Genomic DNA, 18,852 nt, shown 5'->3' with positions numbered 1-18,852 from the left:
ATGAAAATGAGCCACAAGGTGCAATGATGCTGGAACATGTTTTCTATTGTAGCAGATGTGGCTGGCCTTTAATAGCCTGTCTGTATTTATTTAGCGCTTTTCTACTCTTGATGAGCACTTTACAGTACAGCTTATTGCCATTCACACACACATTCACACCATAGTGCATTTACGGGCAGGGGCAATGCAGGGTTCAGTTTCTTGCCCAAGGACACTTCGTCATGCAGATGGGGAGGACTGGGATAGAACCGCCAGAGAACAACCGCTCTATCCCCTTGTACCAATGTATAACTGAAATGAACATTACAGTAAACTTCATAATTAACATTTAAGTTCATAAGCAGATGATCCACTTGCAATTGCTTGAATCATTTATGGTTTTGTGAACTGATTTCCTGCATCATTTGCATTTTCTTGGATTAACAACATCGGTCTTCAAAAAGCAGAGTGACACCTGATTCCCTGACTTGATTTCAGTCCAAAAGCCAGTGTATCTTACTACCCCTAAGCCTCATTGTGGCACCATTGAAATGGGTATTGGCAAGCCAGAGATGTGCACTGTGCCAGCTACTACCCATAATTCTTTTCCCTCAATTAGTGCCAGCTGCTCGCCCTTTAGTATTGACAGATACTTGTGTATTATCCCTGGCTGCATTAAATGCTTCAGAGATTTGCACTGTAATTTCAACCACAAAGTTGAACAAATCCTTGATGCTGTGCTAACTTGTAGTGGTGCCACTTCCTAAAGACATTAGTCTGTTAGTGCATCAGTGTGGCTTGAGGTTGCTTGTGGGGAAATATGCTGATTTAGGCTGTGCTCAACAACTTAAAAAAAGGAGAGGATTACCATGCAGTAACTTATAAAACTATACATTTTTTAATCATTCCTATCATTTCTATCATTTCTCAATCATTTTAAGCAGAACTAATGGAATGGCAGGTACTTGGATCTCAGAAAAAGGGATCTAATAAGAGAAAATTCAGTTTTGTCAGCACAGGAGGGCTGATCTGACCACACTTGGATAACAGAAATACATATACCCGCACGAGGCTTTCACTCACCACCTTTTCATATGGACACTGCATCCCACCGCAGGGAAAAGTGCAACCTGATCACTCATCTTATCATAATATTATAGTTAGGACCGTGAAAGGTCAAACCGCAGCACACGTCTTGTTTTACGTGGCCTCTTCTGAGAGGACCCACAGATAGACCCAGCATTGCTGCAGGGCCAGCACTCTGCAAAGTGCCGTTGGGTAGGGGATAAATGCCAGTGAGGACCCCCGCCCCTCCTCTCACCCTTCGCCCCTCAGCTTTTTGCCTCCTGCTCCTGCACAGACTCTTGTTTTAAACGTCTCACTGTTGGATATGTGCTCCTCAGTTGCTTGTATCCAGAAATGCGTGCAGAAGCAGAATCTACTCTGTACATGCTGCCTTTGGCACCCAAGGGGCATATCAGAGTAATTGGGGCGGATTAACTGATGATCATCTTTTGACCATGTGACCACACTGTTTAAAAGGTCAGCAACAGTTCACTTTGCCAGCTGTCTTTTAAACCACCTGTCGCATTCTTTTTAACTTTTTCTTCAACTAAATTGCAGTATTTGCTAATGATTAATCCAAATGTAGAGAATGGAAAAGAAGCCAGTTTGGGAATCGAAGCTAAATTTCGAATATCACAACCCTGATGCAAAAATACTCTGTTCACATACAGCGTCATCTAGATGGTTATCTGCTCTCCTATTACTGCCCTAATGTGCAGAGCTACTGCTTGTCACATCGTATTCAGCGGCCAGGGAAACTGTACACCACTCTCACAACCCAGAAGTAACCCTGCACTTTAACAGAGTCATCAAGTCCAAATTAAAATTACATGAGCTATATTTAACCCCTTTCCTACTCTATTTTTTGGAACTCTCACAAGAAGTATTCACATAGAGTACCTTGGCCAGTGCTGGGTACACGCACCATCTGCTTCTGTTTAGAAATATGAGACATATCAGGAGAAAGATAACATTTTATATCCCTTTGGGAATGTATGATTTGATTTAGTTGAAAAATGAATTTCACCATTTTAAAAAGATTTAAATTTTTTGCTTCAAAATAAATGATTATCACTAACCGGTCCACCCAATTAAATTAGTTTTTATCACATTTCTCAAAAGGCATTGAGTCATGTTTCTCTTAACCACTATGGCTGTTACAACTACAGTATTGATGCTTTTGTCTTAAGATACTCTCGAAAGAATACAAACAATTTATTTCAGGCATCTTGGCCCCAAACCCATAAAGGCATCACTGTGCCTAAGTTAACGGTCTAATGTTTCCGAATGAATCAACAGAGCATGTTTGGCCACAAACCAAAGTTTTGGATGATTAACTTTCAACCTGAAGATAGCACCAGGGGGAAAGGCAGGGGATCACCTAAGTTATTACAGTTCAGCTTGTGGGGGGACATGGATGTCTGCACCAAATTTCATGGCAACAATTCTGTTCACTCTAAACCAACATCAACATCCTTGTAGAGGGAAAACTGGGTAGACCAACTAACCAACTGATCTACAGATTCATGCCAGTGCCATGGCATGGTATGGGGTGGCTGTGGCTCAGGAGGTAGATCATGTCAACCACTAACCTCGGCGGTTCAATCCCAGTCTCCCCCGTTCCATAGGGTAAGATACTGAACCCCAAATGGCTCCTGATGGCTGGGAGAATGGCTAAACTGTACTGCAAAGCACTTAGCGTGCTCATCAAGACTAGAAAAGCGTAATTTCAGTCCATTTACCATGGCTAAAATAATTGAGAGCACAATATTATTAACCATATCCTTACCTAAAAAGGAATTTACAATATCCCCTGGAAAGGGCATATGGACAAATGGTAGTAATGAAAGACTCATAAAATTGATGGAATTTAAGACAGAAGGGACTCCACCCTCTGAATACCTGGAAAATAGGATGAGGAAAAGTAAATATTTCACTTGTGCCTATAAAAATGACATTGCACAGAATTACAGCACTGACATTCAGGATGATTCATACTTCCCCCTCACAATCATGGGCTTTTGTACAGTAATAATCTGAGCAGACACCCCTCCACACCCAGACTAGACACACACAGGTGTTTTCACTCGCCTGGTGAGATGTATTTGGCAGTGTAGGTGTGTTTACACTTTGATTGACAGCTTTTCCACCTCTTTTCGCTTCGTTAGCTCTACCTACCGTAGCTTTAACCCGACTGAGGACTAATCTGCCATAGAAAAAAAGTGGACCAAACACATTTGCTGCCTTTAAAGGTCCAGTGTGTAAGATTTAGGTGAAAGGGATCTATTGGCTAATAAATAATAAAATAAATAAATAATCCTAGGGATTTTTTCACTAGTGTGTCGCATCTAAATTGTACGATTTGTTGTTTTCTTTGCCCTTGAATGGGCCCTTTATATTTAAATGCCTTGTATTTACATCGGGAGCTGGTCCTCTCTACGGTGGCTGCCATGTTTTTTTACAGTAGTCCACTAGACAAACTAAATATCTTTTGAGTTTTTATGACAACTGAATGCTGCCACTGGTTCTCTGTCATGTTTGGAAGGGGGGGTGAGGTGAGGGGTGTTCAGCTGCAACATGCAACTTTGAGCTCTTCTTTCGTTTTTTTCACAAATCCTCCCTCAGCTGTTCTGTTTTACTTGTTACCTAGTTTGTTGGATGCACAGCTAGCGTATCATATTACGATTCAAAACGTTATTTCAATTGCGGATCTTATCTGCAATAATCTGTTCAATTTAAAAAATGATGAATGTGTGTGAGAAGGTAGAAAGCTCTGCTGATAATAATATCAACACATTGTCTCATAGAAGACATAGGGAAGCATTTAGAATTCAACACCACCGAGAGAAGAAACATGGACAAAAGGTTTTATGACTTAAATTCTCATGAGCACTAAAGTGAAACAGTGGTGCAGGAAGTTCGATAGAATGGAACATTAATTCTCATCAATTCTGCAATATTGTGAATTTGTGAGTATGGGTTGTGTTCTTATTAATCTTTATCTTATTACATGTTTAATTTAGCTTTACCTTGATTTCTGAGTCCTTTGTGGAGTCCTGGAATAGAGTAGCTGCTGACTGGTTAGATATCTTGCACAGCAACCTACTTAAGTTCAAAATCAGTGTCTTGTTGACGTTTGACATGGAGTTATAAAATGCAGTACAGACACACTGAGATTAAGATAATTCCAACACAAATAGCCTGTTGTGTTTCTTTTGCCAAAGCATACCCCTCAGAGCTGGCAGGCAAATATTCTTGTGGCTTAGTGCAGGTTTTGTTTTACTGCATGTGTGTGTTTGTGCACCTGTGTGTTTTCATATGACTATTGTAAAGATATAGTTAAACATTGCCTTCTTCAGAACACAGTATAAAGAGTTTTCTTGAAAATATTACACATGATTATTGTATTATTATCACTGCAAGTGACCCCAATATGTTAGATATTAATCCTTGATTTATTTATAATATTACAAAAAATTACATTTTTATATTTTATAAATTAGAAAGCAATAAAAGAATGTTTGAATCCAAAGCAAACAAAGGTCTTAAAACCCCAACACTCACCATCATCATCATCAAACTTTACACAAGGACTTATTCAAGTGTCTTAAAACCATTAACTGTACCATGTTCCATATGGGAATGACTATAAAAACTTTGCTGCATCCAAGTTTTTGCTTTTCAGCAGGTAATTGGTGGTGGGGCCGTGCTGTGACGGTGCACTTTTCTGCCAACCACTGAAGAGCCACTAAGTTTTTTTTATGGGCTTCAGGCACACACTAATGTGATGGGTGTTAAAAATCCACAGGTTCTCAACTATTGGAGAATTTACAGCCACACCACATTCAATTTCATGGGTCAAGGGCATCCACAGTGGGGCCATCAAGTCTACTCTTTTTAATTTTTAATCACTTGTCACCAGTTCCCACAGCAAGAGTCAACTTTGTCTTTATTTTTTTGAAGGGGTTTTCCAAGCTATACCACATTTCAGATCATTAAAAAAGGGGAACTTTGAGTTTGGCAGAATGAAAATACTATACAGTTATAACTTGGAAAGTCACTGGGCAAACTGCTCCAGATGCCCAGCTCAAGAAATGTCTGCTTTCGAGGAACATTTGCTGTAACAGCAAGCCTGCAGCTCATGAGATGTTTTCAGGCATCAAGATAACCAAACCTAAAAATAAACATGGTTGATAATTTAAACAAATGTGCTTTAAACATATTGCAGCATTTCTAAAAGTTGGATTTCCTTCTCTATCAATAAATGTTAAACTTAAGGTAAGACAGACTCCTGGATCTATCCTCCAAAGCCTAGTTTTGAAAAGTCCTACTTGCCTCATGAATGTCACTCAAGTAAGCTTCTTGTAAAATTAATTGTGTGCCATAATCTTAAAAAATGTAGCATACATGTTATTTCTGAGATGTCCAAATCTGTCCCGAGCTCTTGACACATACCTGATACTATTCTACATCCGTCTGTGTTAAGGACATAGGCATATCATCAGGAGACAGGAGGTTTCCACAATCTGCCCTCCCTTAGTCTCCTTAGAGGAACATCTATTCTTCATCACTGTCAACTCTTTGTCCCCAGAGAGACAATGCTCCGCTGCTTTGGACCTCGGATGTCAGAGAGCCACATTTTTTGCTCGTCACCTAACCCCTCCTCGCAAACAAACACAGACATTGAGGAATTTTGTAAACATATCTGGAGTGTTCACCAAATTTGTCCTCTCTCCAAACTTCCAGTAGCTTTACAAAGTCATTAATCATACGATAGCTTCCCAGTGGTGACTGTCAGTTTTGCAGTAGGAATAGTGATTCCTCATCCCTAAGTGAAAAAGCAAGAAGAGTGCAGACGGGAAGGATAAATCACTTGAGAAGTGAAGACAGGCAGCATTCAGCAGCTGGCCATCTGGCCTGAACCTTATCCTAGACTGGCTGATTTTATTGCTTTTCATTGCTTTCTCTTGACCCACAAGGGGTTTTCACAAACAACCTGTCAATCTGGCCTGAGGTGATCATCTTCTGCTGGTTGTTTAAAGGCACTAGATATAAGAATGGGAAGTAATTTCCATGTTTTAATTGCTTGTTATGTAACTTAAAAAGAGACACCTTCTCAGTTAATGCCTGTGGAAAGATTAGTACCTTGCCTCAGTGCCTCTGTTCCGCGCCCCTACAGTGCAGAACGTGTGTCACATGAACTAACGTTAGCTTCAAAATTTAGTCGCATATGTCTTCAAACATCCAGCTCTAAATAAAACGTTTTTTAGACTCTTATTCTGTGGATTTTAGGTTTATCACCTCCAGTCTAAGGTTCTCATCCCATCTGTTTAAAACGAATGTTAGTTCGGGATTATCGTTGTCTCAAACTACTGCCAGACCCTCAAGTACAGTAAGGTTATTTGACAATATACACAGCCTATTCTGCTATGCTGAAACATAAGCCTATCAATTTAGCAATTTTTTTTTTTTGCTTAGGTTGTGACAATTACGTCAATAATTAAGTGTGATAATATATTCTATCTTCTTCTATCAGCATGATGCTTTAGCCATAGACTAGCTAAAGATGGACTGTGTATCTCCACTTTCTCCCTCTATCCAAAAATATATACAGCCAAAATATTCCAAATACATAAAGAGCTGGAGTCTGTGCAGTAGTGATTGAACAATAAATGGTGAAAATATGTTTTTTTTTTACCAAATGGTTCATTCAACAGTTTGTTATGTGCTGTATCAAATCAATGACTAAACAATATTCGTGTATACCTCACAGTAAAACTCATCACTGAAGAATACATCGAACACTTAAGGGTGAGAAGACCAATTTGATATTATGGTACTGTTTCTCAGTGGGTTGTTTTGCACCAACATGACAAACTTATACCAACTTTATTTTCAGTTTGCAAACAAGGTGTTAGCAAATATTTCACATTTTAACTGATGATTTAAGAATTTTGAAGATGTGTGAGTTATTTCTTCAAGTCAACTTCCAACAAGCACAGCTGCATCTCATCCATGGTCGGGACAATCTTTGTGGATATTCTCCAGTTGCTCTTTTTCGTCAGTGTAGCTTGGTAGCTAGCCAGCTGTGCAGGAAGGTGCCATCCGTAGTTTTTCCTTCCAGGGAAAACCCTAGACCCTGAACGCATCTGAGATGTGTGTCATTATCCAGAGGTCTAGATTCAGGCTATTTAAGGTATGATGACCGACAGTGTGTCATCAGTAGATTCTACAGTTTTGAGTCTCTGAACTAATAATTGCGGCTTGAAACAGTGTTTTTTTGTTTCCAAACTTCGTAGCTGAAAATCAATACAAGTAATTCAGTGCATTATTGCTGTTAACATTAAGTTTACACCAAGTTTCATCCAACCTCACTTACATGTTCACTTCTTCATGGTTTGACATTTTGATCTGCCCACACTCTTGAACCATGTTGTTGTCGAAGGAGACCTTTGCCACAGAGCAATCTGTGAGCAGAAAGACTTCTCCAGATGCTATGCTTCACACATCTGTTAAAGGCTCCAGATGTTATTAGATGCACCTGGCATCTCCCCACCCGTTGTCTTAACTCTGCGCCACATCCATTCGCCCTCCTTTGTCCAGATGTTGGGGAAATCTGGAGGCCTTGCAATAGAATTGGGAGGAATAGAAATCTTTAATCTTAGATTAAGAAGCTGCCAGTCTCTTAAAATGGTTGTACCAAGCCTCTATTTGGAAAAGTGATACCATCAGATAAGTTAACAAAGAGGATTATTGTTTGCATACTACATTCATATTTTTTAATTAATCAGGCTACAGTTTATTAACAAAAATACAAATTATAGCCAATAATAATAATAATAATAAAAGTCTAATCTCAGGATAGACAAGTTATCTGTTTTGGTTGTTTGTGATTTTTGACCACAGTCTCCAGGTTCAAGTTCACCAGTTTCAAATCCCACTCATTTCTTGAAAGACCTCTAGAGGTTACATCTCTTAAAAAGCTGCTATCATCTGTCAGGCGTCATGATCTGCAGAAACCGAACATCTCAAGAGCCCTTTTAGATTTCCCTGAAATAAACCCAGGTCAAAACACCACTGTAACCTACTACACAGCACATGGCAGTAATCTACTTGTCCCTTTATGAAACCACATTTAAATTTAATAGATCTGCACCAATTTGCACACACTCATAGATATCAGTCCCCTGAAAAGATCGTATTTTTTTAGATTCAAGATCCATCGTTGTTCTCAGTAAAATCTACTGAAATGTTAAAAAATCTTGAAATGAAATGTGTTCTTCCCTGCCTTCCACAACGTTTTGTGATTATCTGTCCAATTGCTTTTGCATAATCCTGCTTATTTACAACCAAGTAATCAAACATGGATAAAAAACATATATTCATCAAACATCATCATTAATTGAAGCAGTCATTATAAATGACAATTTATTAAGAAGGACTACAGGTTCTATCCATTCATTTTCTATTAGCTTTACACTCCAGGAACTCTGTCCAATAACGGGGTCTCCAGCTGCCTTGGACTACTCCTTTACATCCTCCTTCCCGTTCTCTCACTCTCACTTCCTCACCTGTCAGAGGTGGAATGTCGCTGGCGGCCACAGTCCTCCTGGGTCTGACTCTTAACAGATGAGCGACGTTCGGTCAAAATGTTTCCTGTTCAGAAAGCAGCTTGACACAAGCAGACAGCAGTAGATAGTGCAGGACATTTATTAAATGAAATGCTGCACTCAGACATGATAAACATTGAAAACTGAATGGGAACAGTGGCTTACAGGCATATTTCTTAAATGAAGAGAAAGAAAAAGTGTTGTTTTTCATCAGGTTCAACTTCTCTTATTCTGTTCCTCCTTCTTTAGCAGCTACATTTTATGTTTGAAACCTTAAGAAACAGAAATATCTCTAAAACTTGCAGCAAATCTTCATTTGAGAATTACTCACAATGGACAAGGCCATAATATACTTTTGTAAAATTGAAACTTTGGCTCTGGAGAGCTGTGAAAACACTTATGTTAACACATGACACATAGGATCAATGATGTTTTTGTATTAGATTGCTAATATTTTAAACATGCGTCGTTATTAATAATATGAAAGTAAACAGGTGAAAACAGTTGGAGACTATTAGATGCATAAAAACTGCAGATGTAGAAACACATGAGGACAGAGATTACAGACTATACATGCAGTTAGATGTAATAACGAATCAAGCTTATATTAAATACTATTTAACCTTCATTTTTCTACAATAGGGTTCTTTCATTTACAGCGAATGTAGAATCTAAAATCCTCTCCTCGGGAAACAGAGGTTCTGTGGATCCACTCTGTCCGGGGTCTGCTCTCCTCTGTGGCCGATCCTCATGGCACACGTCCAGCTCGCAGCAGGAAAGGAAGTGGCTCTCAGGGGCAGTGCTCAATTCGCCCTCTACTGGGCGGAAGTCAGGCCTCAATGAGGCCATCAGTCGAATAGGTCATGCTGTCAGAACGCACCAGAGTTCACATCCTCTCATTAGACTGCAATGCTTTCAACATCCCTTCACTGGAAAAATGCTAAGTCAGGGAAATTGCTCTGAATGACACACTGATGAAACTGGCTCATAGTGATGGGATTGTGCATGTGTAGTCAGGTAGAGTGTGTGTGTGCGTGTGTGTGTGTGTTGTCTTAACCGTTCTCCTCATACCAATGCACACAGCACACACACTCATCGCTTGCGTAACATATCGGTTTTCACCATGTGGCGAAGACGTAAAGATTCTCAGCTGCTCAACTGCGAAATGGGGCTGAGATGTTCAAGTTGTTATGTTGTGATACTGAAGCATTAATTTGGGATTTGATCTGTGAGTCAACAGAATGACACTGAGCTCTGCAAACAAAGCATGGCCAACCTCATTCCTCAGACAAATGTTTGCATAATCGTGTTTATGGTTTGCAATAACCTTTTCAAATATGATGCCGATATTGATATTGATTGATTTTTATTGTGTGTGAGTCAGAAATCGCATTGAAGAATATTTCATTACGGAGTTACAGAACGCTGCAGAATGACCTTAAAGATCAGATTATTGAAAACAACCATCTTTTCTTTAAAAGTGCAAATGTTAAAAACCGTCCGGATGTGAGGCAGAAAACACGCAAACAAACAACTCAGCAAACAAGCTAGAAACTTTATTTGTTAAAACAAGTAGTTGCTGTATTACATTTTTGATGGATTGTGGTTTTATACATTTACCAACAGTGGTTTAGAAAGGCAACTCCTACTGGAAACAATGGCATATGTATACAATACAAATAAGCAAATATATCAAAATCAGTTTTTTACAACTTTTGTAGCAACCAATTTTTTCTATTGGTGTGCCATAGTGCAAACTGTGTTGATGTAAGACAGAGTTTAAGCATGATCTCAACATTCATACATCTGAACAACCCAGTTTCTCTGTCTTAAACACATTTTCATTTGTAGGCTGCATTCATCGTGCCTTCAGTTCAAGTCCTTCTGTCCAGTCAAGTGAATTTACAATCAGAATCATTCAAGTGTATTGGGCAGGTCTGGCTCTGTTGTTGGATAGTGATTATGACTGAGAGAGGATGCTTCTTGGTTGGGTGTGTGTGTGTGCGTGTGTGTGTTTGTGTATGGCAGAAACTTAAAGTGGTACTTCACCCTGGTGGAACATTTTTGTGTCCATAGGATCTCAGGAGTGATCAACTTCCACGCCATCACACACAGCTCTCCGCTTAAGTAATCAGAACATAGAATGAATTAGTTTAAGCCAGCACAGAAAGGAAAATGTTGTGTGTCTAATTTTCCAAATGTTGTAAAGTTGGTTTTTTTCCAACTCCTATGAACCTACGTGGACATAAACATGTTCTGCCAGAGTAAAATATTGCTCTGAACCTCCAGCTGTGTTTTCCAAGCCCTCTTCAAAAAGTCCTTGAGGATTCTCGGTTTCACTCTGAAAACATAACTCGAAAAATGATTATCACAAACAGCTTAGCGAAACGTGTATTAGCTTGTATGTTGGCTATGAGTGGAGTGGAGTAGACGGCATGTGAGTATAATCTGTCAGCATGTTCGTATAAATGGAGAGAACACGGTAACGATGGAGAAAAAAGTTTTTTTTGAATAGTTTTGATCATTTCTGTCTACATTCATTCCAACGTCCAGCATGTGTGCATGCGTGTTTATGTGTGTTCCTGTATTGTTCTGACTTCAAGCCTCTATGGCTAAGATTTCACAGGAAGAAAGAAAAGAGCTATGCCGGTTGTGAAAGCGCTGCCCTGCAGGAAAGTCGGGCTGTTTGTGGCCGCTACTCTGGTTCTATTGCACCATGTTCTGCAGGAAAGCTTCGGAACTGGTGGATTGGTTGTGTCAACAAGTCTGAAGTTGGAGGCCAGGGAGAGCCACTGCGCCCCCCCCGTCCTCCAGACGCTCTCCGTCCCAACTCAAGAGCATCCGCAACGGTCCACCACCATGGAGGGGATCTTGCCGTAGATGATCTGCTCTTTGCGATTAAAGTAGAGCATGTTGATGGGCGACATCTTGGTGGGGGTACAGCAGGGGCCTGCGGTCCCTCTGGGGTTGGCTTTGTTCACCAGGTGGGTGTGGGGATACTTCTGCAAGTGCATGTACTCACACTCCCCAGAGCAATAGTTGGCCTTGTATCGCTTCGGGGCAATAATCCAGTCCCAGCCAAAGTCCTCAAAGTCAACTGTGAGCGGATAGCGGCAGCACCGGGTCTCTGGGGAGTTTTCGTCACAGTCCAGGCCCGCGTCTCTCCTGACTCGCTTTGGGCCGTCGGTGATCTTCACCTCCATGAATGGTTGCTGAAATGACAAAAATGAAATTAAAGACTTTGCAAAAAAGAGTGGGATGACAGCAGTCTGATGAAATCTTTTAATCCGGTGCTCTCGACCCTTGAAGCTGGTTTTCAAACATGGCACGATAATATTATGAAACTTTGAGTTTTAAGGAAATTAAATCATCTGACGGTTGGTTAACCACAGCCGCTGATGTATTCTAATTGCCCCTGAGTCTGGTGCCAGTGTTTGAGCTGCGTGATGTGTGTTTGTCACTGATAGTAGCAGTGTGTGTGTGTGTGTGTGTGTGTGTGTTAGTGTGAAGGCAATTACTCTGATTTACACAGTCACACAGAATACTTTAAGGAATGTGGAGCAGGTGAACCTTTATGTAATAAGGCAGTAAGATTTGAGGTTATTGTGGACGGGGCATTTGGCCAAATGCAGGTGCACGCCTGCATGCACACTGGGTCCATTACTGTTTTCAAAAGTCTTTTATATCTTAATTCGTTCTTCCAACAGGCTGAGTGTTTCACCACCTGCTGATTCTGCAAAGTCTCTCTGCACACTGAAACCTCTGGAGGCCTGAAGTTCAAATCCCTGCACAGTGCAACAGGAAATGAAAACCCACTTGGGACCTGAGTTTTTAGGAAAACGTTTTGCTTCTGTCAGGGCACATTTATACGAACTGAACTGTTTCAGCTGCTCGCATGCACCCACACTATTCACTTCTAGTAAAAAAAAACGTCACCATGAGGTTGTGTTTTATGAGAAATCAGTTGTCAGCTCACCAGTCCTTCCTCTCCGGGCTCTGTGGAGGTCACGGCCAAGTCGTTTCCCCTCGAATCGAAGGCGTTAATCTCGATGCCCCAGTTGGTCTCCGGCTGCCGCAGCCACACAGTCAACACTTGTTTGACGTCTATACTTTGCCAGGAGCTGAGCCCGGCGTTCACGTCAATCTTCAGGGAACGGATCCGTATGTGCCTGCTCCCGTCCGTGACCGGCATCAGGCGGGAGATCTGCAGGAACACGGTGGTCGCCTCGTCCGCCGGCCGCAAGTAGACCCAGAGCTGCGCCCGCACGATGCGACTGGCTTGAAACTTTTGGGTAAAAGAGAAAAAGCAGCACTTGGGCTCCGCATCCACCTGGACGATGGGCTCGGCTGGAGAAGAACACAGAGAGACTGTGTTTACTGACAATGTGTGATTGAAATTTACACAGAGAAATAAGTGGACGAAAAAGATATAAATGAATGAATAACATTAATAAAAGCCCATGGCACGACATCTGAAATGAACCCTTTACATCATGCGCCGCATGACTAAATGTACTGATTCCTGTACAATCTTAAGTCTTGGTACTCTTATCTATCCGTATCAAATCTAAATAAACCTAGATCTAGCGTCTCCCGTGCGCTCTGCCGCGCGCGCTCTGCCTGGCCCCGCGCGTAAAAGTCTAGGAGCGCGTCCTTTTCATTCCTAATTAAGTGAAATAAAAACTTACGTTCGGTGGCCATCATCATGATTGTCTCTGTGGTGGCGTGCTCATCATCATCCTCCATGACCACATCCCTGTTGTCATCTCCCAGCACGTCGTACTGGTCGAGAAGCTGCTGCAGCGGCGGTGCTTTGGGCAGGAGCTGCTTCACAATGTCTCGGCTGATGTTCGGAGCTTCCTTCATTCGCAGTTTGCTCAGAATCTGAGATTTGATCGCGTTTAGTCGCATGGTTTTTATCTGCTGCCGGACGTCGCAGGTGGCGCACTGCTCCGCGTCCTCCGGGCTGCTGGCCGAGGGCTGCTGATGGTGCGTCTCTTGGTCGCTCAGAACTACTGGACCCAAAGCAACCAGCAAACTGAGATAGAGCACAATGTGAGACAGATGCATTTTCTCTGGTGGGAGGTTTGATTTAGAAAAAAAAAACGAAGCAGATCCCCCGGTGTGTGCTGGACCCAATGCGTGTCTGCGCTGCGTTTGGATTAATGTCGCACTCTGATAGGCATCATACTTTATTAGCGCACACCTTTTTATACTCCAACTTTAGCCTCTTTTGTGTCGTCAAAAACTATGATTGGCTGGACAGGCAACAATGAATTTTAACCGACTGACTTGAAAACTTTTTTTCCCACTGTCAAACCATAAAGGGACGCAGACTGTGAGCGTGGACCGAACGTGGCCACAGATGGATAGTCGCTTTTCTTACGATGATTGCGCAATGGGCACAGGGGGGCGCAGACTTGACTGTGCGCAAAACGACTATTTACTGTTCCAATCTCAAGTTGTACACACAAATAATCATCTATTCCATGTTTTGCATATTAAGATAATACAGTTTCAATCATACAGGACTTCTTTAAATGTTGATCGCGCTTTATTTTTCAAAAGAACGCGTTATAACATAATAAGCTGATGTGTCAAATTTACATCGGACATGACAGGTCCCTCAAACGTGTGTGTGTTTGTTTCCATTTCTTTCGGGAACAAATCAATGTCACCCACGAGAAGGAGGAAGAATTATAAATGTATTCAACTCCAGTCAAATCATTTCAGTTGGTCTAATGTCAGGTTTCTTAGATTATAATTTATTCACTATAATATTATCCTTTATTATCAGCTCGTGTAAAATCAGAAGTAGACTGTGCAAATACTTCACAACGGGCACTTCAACCAAAAACCAACGGAGATAAAGAAAATCCTGAGTCAAAGATTTCTCCAAATCCTTGAGTGTGAAAACTGGTTTTAGCAACTGAGAGGATAGCGCCATCGTGTGGCGGCTTGGAAACTCAAACACCATCAGCAGTATAGAGAGACAGATAGATAAATAGACAGACAGATTTATCATATGCAATTTGAAATAAACTCTTTCATTTATGTTATGTTCCACCTTCATTTACTCTGACCATCTATACTGACACTTACACATTTGCAGAAATGTTACAGATGTTACCTTTATATATACACCAAGATTATTCATTTATATATATATATATACTCAAACACCTGTAACATATATCATTTATATATACAGCAAGATTCTTCATAGACCAGTTGTAAAAACATAGCATTCAGAGTGAAAGCCAAAGAAAGAATTTCATTGAACAGGACTTGAAGAGATGCACTATTCATTGTGACTGTGGCATTTTAGAGCAAGGGTGTGCAAAAGAGTGCATGTTAAGAGGTTCAATCAGTCAAATAGAACATATTAAAATGTTTAAATAACATTACAAGGCCTGGGGTGTGCAACTTCTCATGTACCGTGGGCACTGTGCAAGGTGTTTATAGTGCTGGTTCATGCTTGGTCCAGTGAGACTGGTGGAGGTATGGATTGAAAAGAGCTCAGCAGGAATGAGCTCCTGAGGTAAAAGTGGCAGAAGGTGCTTTTTAGTTGGTCCAGTGTTTTATGAAGGGGAGCGAGACATTCTCCATGTCTGTAGTTTGGTCCCCATGTTGACACTTCCTTCAGGGCGTAGGACACAACCTGAAATCCAGCCCTCAAACAAATTAGTTTGTCTTTGTCACCAAGCGAATTTTGAGACAAATGTTCCACTAATCCAGGATGTGAGGCAGACCTGCAGTGTACGTACATCTGATTCACACAGTGACACATCATGAGGGAAAGTCTCTTATCAGGAAGGAGGAGCTGTTCTCTGTCGTATGGCTGTGACTGGGTGTTTCACATTGATTGTGGTGGTTGGGCTCTGACACCTTCAGGTACCTTCTTTATGTTTTCCTGTTGTCCACTGTTTTGAGGCTTTTATACATATAAAGGTGAGTGGTTCATATGTTCTCACTGTCACTGACAGAGTTCCTCCAGAAGAGGCCGCTGTTAGCTTGTTGCTGTTGCATTACTGTGCAGATGGTGGTCATGTGCTCTGAATTCAAGTTGAATAACACTTAATACGATAGAAACGTGGAAGAGAGGAGGAGAGAAGAGAGATAGAGAGAAGAGAGACCAGGAACAGTTGTGTAAGCTCTGTCAGACTATTGTTATATTACAATTAAAAGGATGATATGTAACCTTTGTAATACCGTGTGGGAGATGAATATCAGATTTTATTTGGAGTATGAAAGCATTATGAATTATAGAGAAAAGGATCTGCCAAAATATAATCGAAACAACCCATCGCTTTCGAAGTTCTTTATTTTATTACAATCAGACAAATGAAAAGTTATTTGGGGGCTTTGTTGAAAAACTTTTGTTAAAATAACGTGTTCAGTTATGTCGTTAGTTTATGTATGTTGTCAAATTATGATAGCATCGCTTTATAATATTAACACGAATACTAAGAATAATAACAACACAACATTGATCATAATAATTACCAATCTCTATAGAGCACTTATCTGAACAAAAGTACAAAGTGCTTTATAAAAACATGGGAATAAAACAACACAGTAATAATAATACGATATATTTGAAGCGATGATTTAAAACAGGTAAAATGCTGGCCAGTCTTATCTCCTTAGTAAATGAATTGCAGTACTTCTCATGTACATTGATTCCTATACATCTTTATCACAGCCGCAGTTACTCAGACAGTCGCCCTCTCTTGTTGCGGTGCTTGTGAGTCCGGCCACCAGGCGGCAGTGTTGCAGCAGCAGAGCAGCTGCAGCGCGGTCATCCCCGTCAAGTGTCGCTGCTGAAGCTCCAGAGCTGGGGTTTGTCCTGAGCCGAGAGCTGCTCCCAGTGAGGAGGCACCACAGGAGCGTCTCTCTCCTCCGGGATCTATATCACTGTTGCTGTCCTCAGGCCCGACACCTCCTCTCATCGCTCAGGAACCTGCCGCGGTCCCCTCAGCACCGAGCAGCTGCAACTTGGAGGAAATGTTTATTCTCTTTCCGTCTTTCCCCAAAATCGATCCGCTCGAAGTTGAGATCGCTGCTGATGCTGCGTGAGGAGCTGAGGAGCAGAAGACCCGACACCAGGTGATTGTCCGGATCCTCGTTCACTTGATCGACCTTGGCTTGTTTCTCGTGTCACTGCATTGTTATCATTTTCATTTTGGGCGCAATGGAGACAAAACCTGAGGCTTTTGCCACAATCTGGTAAAAGTATGTGCAGCTCTGCAGAATCCCAATGTTTTCTGTGTCTCAGTTTCATGTCCTCAGATATATTTGACCCAAAATTAGAATGATAAGAATGTAATGTAATGTAAAAAAAAAAAAAAAAAAAGCTCCACTGATTCATTGTTCGTGTGAATCAGTTAAATCCAGGTGCCATGTGGCTGATTGACAGCTCGTGGATGCACAGACAGTGAGACTCATCATAGCCATTAGAGATGATTGTCATAATAATGAAAGTAATAATAATAGGAGGATGTAGTGACAGCTTCATTGTGTTGACATGTGCACATCCAGTGTTGTTACTCACAGGGAGACTCCCCACTCAGCATGAATCATTCATGGCCTGTGTGTTGTTGTAGACGACAGCATGCAGCTTTCTGAATGGAGCACATGTTTGCTGTGCGCGGCCGAGACCCGGAGTCCTAGAAAAGGAGCTGTCACTGTGAATCAGGCCGCTCGGCTCGGCTAGCGGAACAGATGGGAGACACAGGCTTATACAGCGCAACAGCATCGGTGCACCCAGGCCTGAGACAGACGTCCCAGTGACATGCTACACAAAATAGGCAGAGGGATTGAGTCATAAAACACTATGAAGTAGAGGCGGGGGGGGGTGGGTGAGTAACAGACTACACACTGTGTTTCAAAATCAGCCTGTAGAGGTGACACCTTGACCTCAGGGCCACTGGAGCCAGTCACGAAGCTGCCACAGCCACCGTGGGCACATCACTGGCAGTCGTTCCCGCCATCTGGTATTTCTAGGCTGTGTGCGATGGAAAAACAAATCACTGAAATCCCCCCTCTTCCCCCCCTGTCTCTTTCTCTCTGCAGTTGAGGAAGGGATGAGCTCTCGTCAGCAAGGCAGCAGAGGTGACTGTTTCTAGGCTGCCACACCGACACAGGGATGGGCCTCCTAGCTGCTGGCCCCTCTCCATCGCCGCCCTCCACTCTCTAACACCCTCTGATTGTGACACAGGTTGCCCCTCAGACATGGGTGACAGCGGGAGTGGATGACAGCAGCACAAAGCAGTAGAAAGAAGTCGAGGGGAGGCACGCACAGTTTTGCTTCCGGGTTGTACTGACCAATCTCTAAGATGAAACCACAGATGTATGAGTTGCTGATGTAACCAAAGACTCTTGCCACCACACATCTCCCACCCAAACCAATGCTACATCGCCAAGAGCATGGGGTGCGTCAAATCCAAGAGGAGTGACTCCGGAGCCCAGAATGCAAACTCCACAGAGAAGACGATCGGTAGATCCAGGGGCGAGAAGGCCTACCTGGTTCACTCGGAGATGGGCGCGGCGGAGAGCTCCGCTCAGGTCAGCCCGGTGCTGCTGGAGTACGCCCAGAGGCTCTCCGAGGAGATCGTGGCCAGGGCCGTGCAACAGTGGGTGGAGGTCGACTGCCGCTACAGTGACATCCCTTACATTGAGTGTGACGTGCCATGACACGGGGCGGCGTGTCACATGGAAGAGGCCGGGTTGAGCTGAGACTGCTGTGATTGTGACACTGGAGGCTCCACATGTGAAACAAGGCCAACAGTCTCAAACACATTTGTTCAGAATGAATTCATTGAAGCGTTTACCTGCTGCGAGCGGGAATATGAACGAGCTGCCAGTAATTCAGATTTGACCTCTTTTTAGATTGGATTATACTGGGAGAGCGCTTTAAAACCCTCCTCATGGGCGACCAAAGCACTCTGATCCTGTCCATGTTTGTGTGATTATCTGTTTCAAAGCTGGAGTCTTACAGAGCAGAGTACCTTCAGTTGGAATATCTTCTTTCCTCGGACCTTATCAGTCCCCTCCAGTGGGCTTCGGCTCTGCCTGCCTGGACTCGTAATGCAAAGCAAGATATTGCCTGGAATCATAATGTTCCTCTTTGCCAGTGAAAGTCTATCCCGTCCATTGATGCTGTACCGGGGCCAAAGCTGTCTCTTCTTACCGAGGA

General features: G+C 42.2%; 2 protein-coding genes and 1 long non-coding RNA gene across 3 annotated transcripts; 1 reads left to right on the top strand and 2 right to left on the bottom strand.

Moving 5' to 3' along the window:
- Positions 1-6,950: 6,950 nt before the first annotated feature.
- LOC138411885 (uncharacterized) lies at positions 6,951-9,417 on the bottom strand. The gene is made up of 4 exons (XR_011244374.1): positions 9,312-9,417; positions 8,616-8,715; positions 7,424-7,668; positions 6,951-7,343 (listed from the first exon to the last, which is right to left on the bottom strand). It is a non-coding gene; the product is annotated as an uncharacterized lncRNA (long non-coding RNA).
- Positions 9,418-10,645: 1,228 nt separating this feature from the next.
- Positions 10,646-13,860, bottom strand: mstnb (myostatin b). The gene is made up of 3 exons (XM_020099633.2): positions 13,343-13,860; positions 12,631-13,001; positions 10,646-11,866 (listed from the first exon to the last, which is right to left on the bottom strand). The coding sequence occupies exons 1-3, from the start codon at positions 13,722-13,724 to the stop codon at positions 11,486-11,488; spliced, it is 1,134 nt and encodes a 377-aa protein (XP_019955192.1). The 5' UTR covers positions 13,725-13,860; the 3' UTR covers positions 10,646-11,485.
- Positions 13,861-17,939: 4,079 nt separating this feature from the next.
- Positions 17,940-18,500, top strand: c10h2orf88 (chromosome 10 C2orf88 homolog). The gene has a single exon (XM_069532883.1). It carries the CDS (start codon positions 18,084-18,086, stop codon positions 18,348-18,350), a length of 267 nt encoding a protein of 88 aa, XP_069388984.1. The 5' UTR covers positions 17,940-18,083; the 3' UTR covers positions 18,351-18,500.
- The last annotated feature ends 352 nt before the right edge of the window (positions 18,501-18,852 follow it).

Source organism: Paralichthys olivaceus, chromosome 10 (assembly GCF_024713975.1).
Source record: "Paralichthys olivaceus isolate ysfri-2021 chromosome 10, ASM2471397v2, whole genome shotgun sequence".
Taxonomy (NCBI): Eukaryota; Metazoa; Chordata; class Actinopteri; order Pleuronectiformes; family Paralichthyidae; genus Paralichthys; species Paralichthys olivaceus.
This window is presented reverse-complemented; position numbering and strand designations above follow the sequence as displayed.

What these genes read in the sequence shown, in the direction of transcription:
- mstnb (XM_020099633.2), bottom strand. Translation starts at nt 13,724, where the DNA reads ATGCATCTGTCTCACATTGTGCTCTATCTCAGTTTGCTGGTTGCTTTG. An exon ending in CATGATGATGGCCACCGAAC is followed by an intron (nt 13,002 to 13,342) that starts GTAAGTTTTTAT and finishes GTTCTTCTCCAG; the next exon opens with CCGAGCCCATCGTCCAGGTG. An exon ending in AGCCCGGAGAGGAAGGACTG is followed by an intron (nt 11,867 to 12,630) that starts GTGAGCTGACAA and finishes TTGTCATTTCAG; the next exon opens with CAACCATTCATGGAGGTGAA.
- c10h2orf88 (XM_069532883.1), top strand. Translation starts at nt 18,084, where the DNA reads ATGGGGTGCGTCAAATCCAAGAGGAGTGACTCCGGAGCCCAGAATGCA.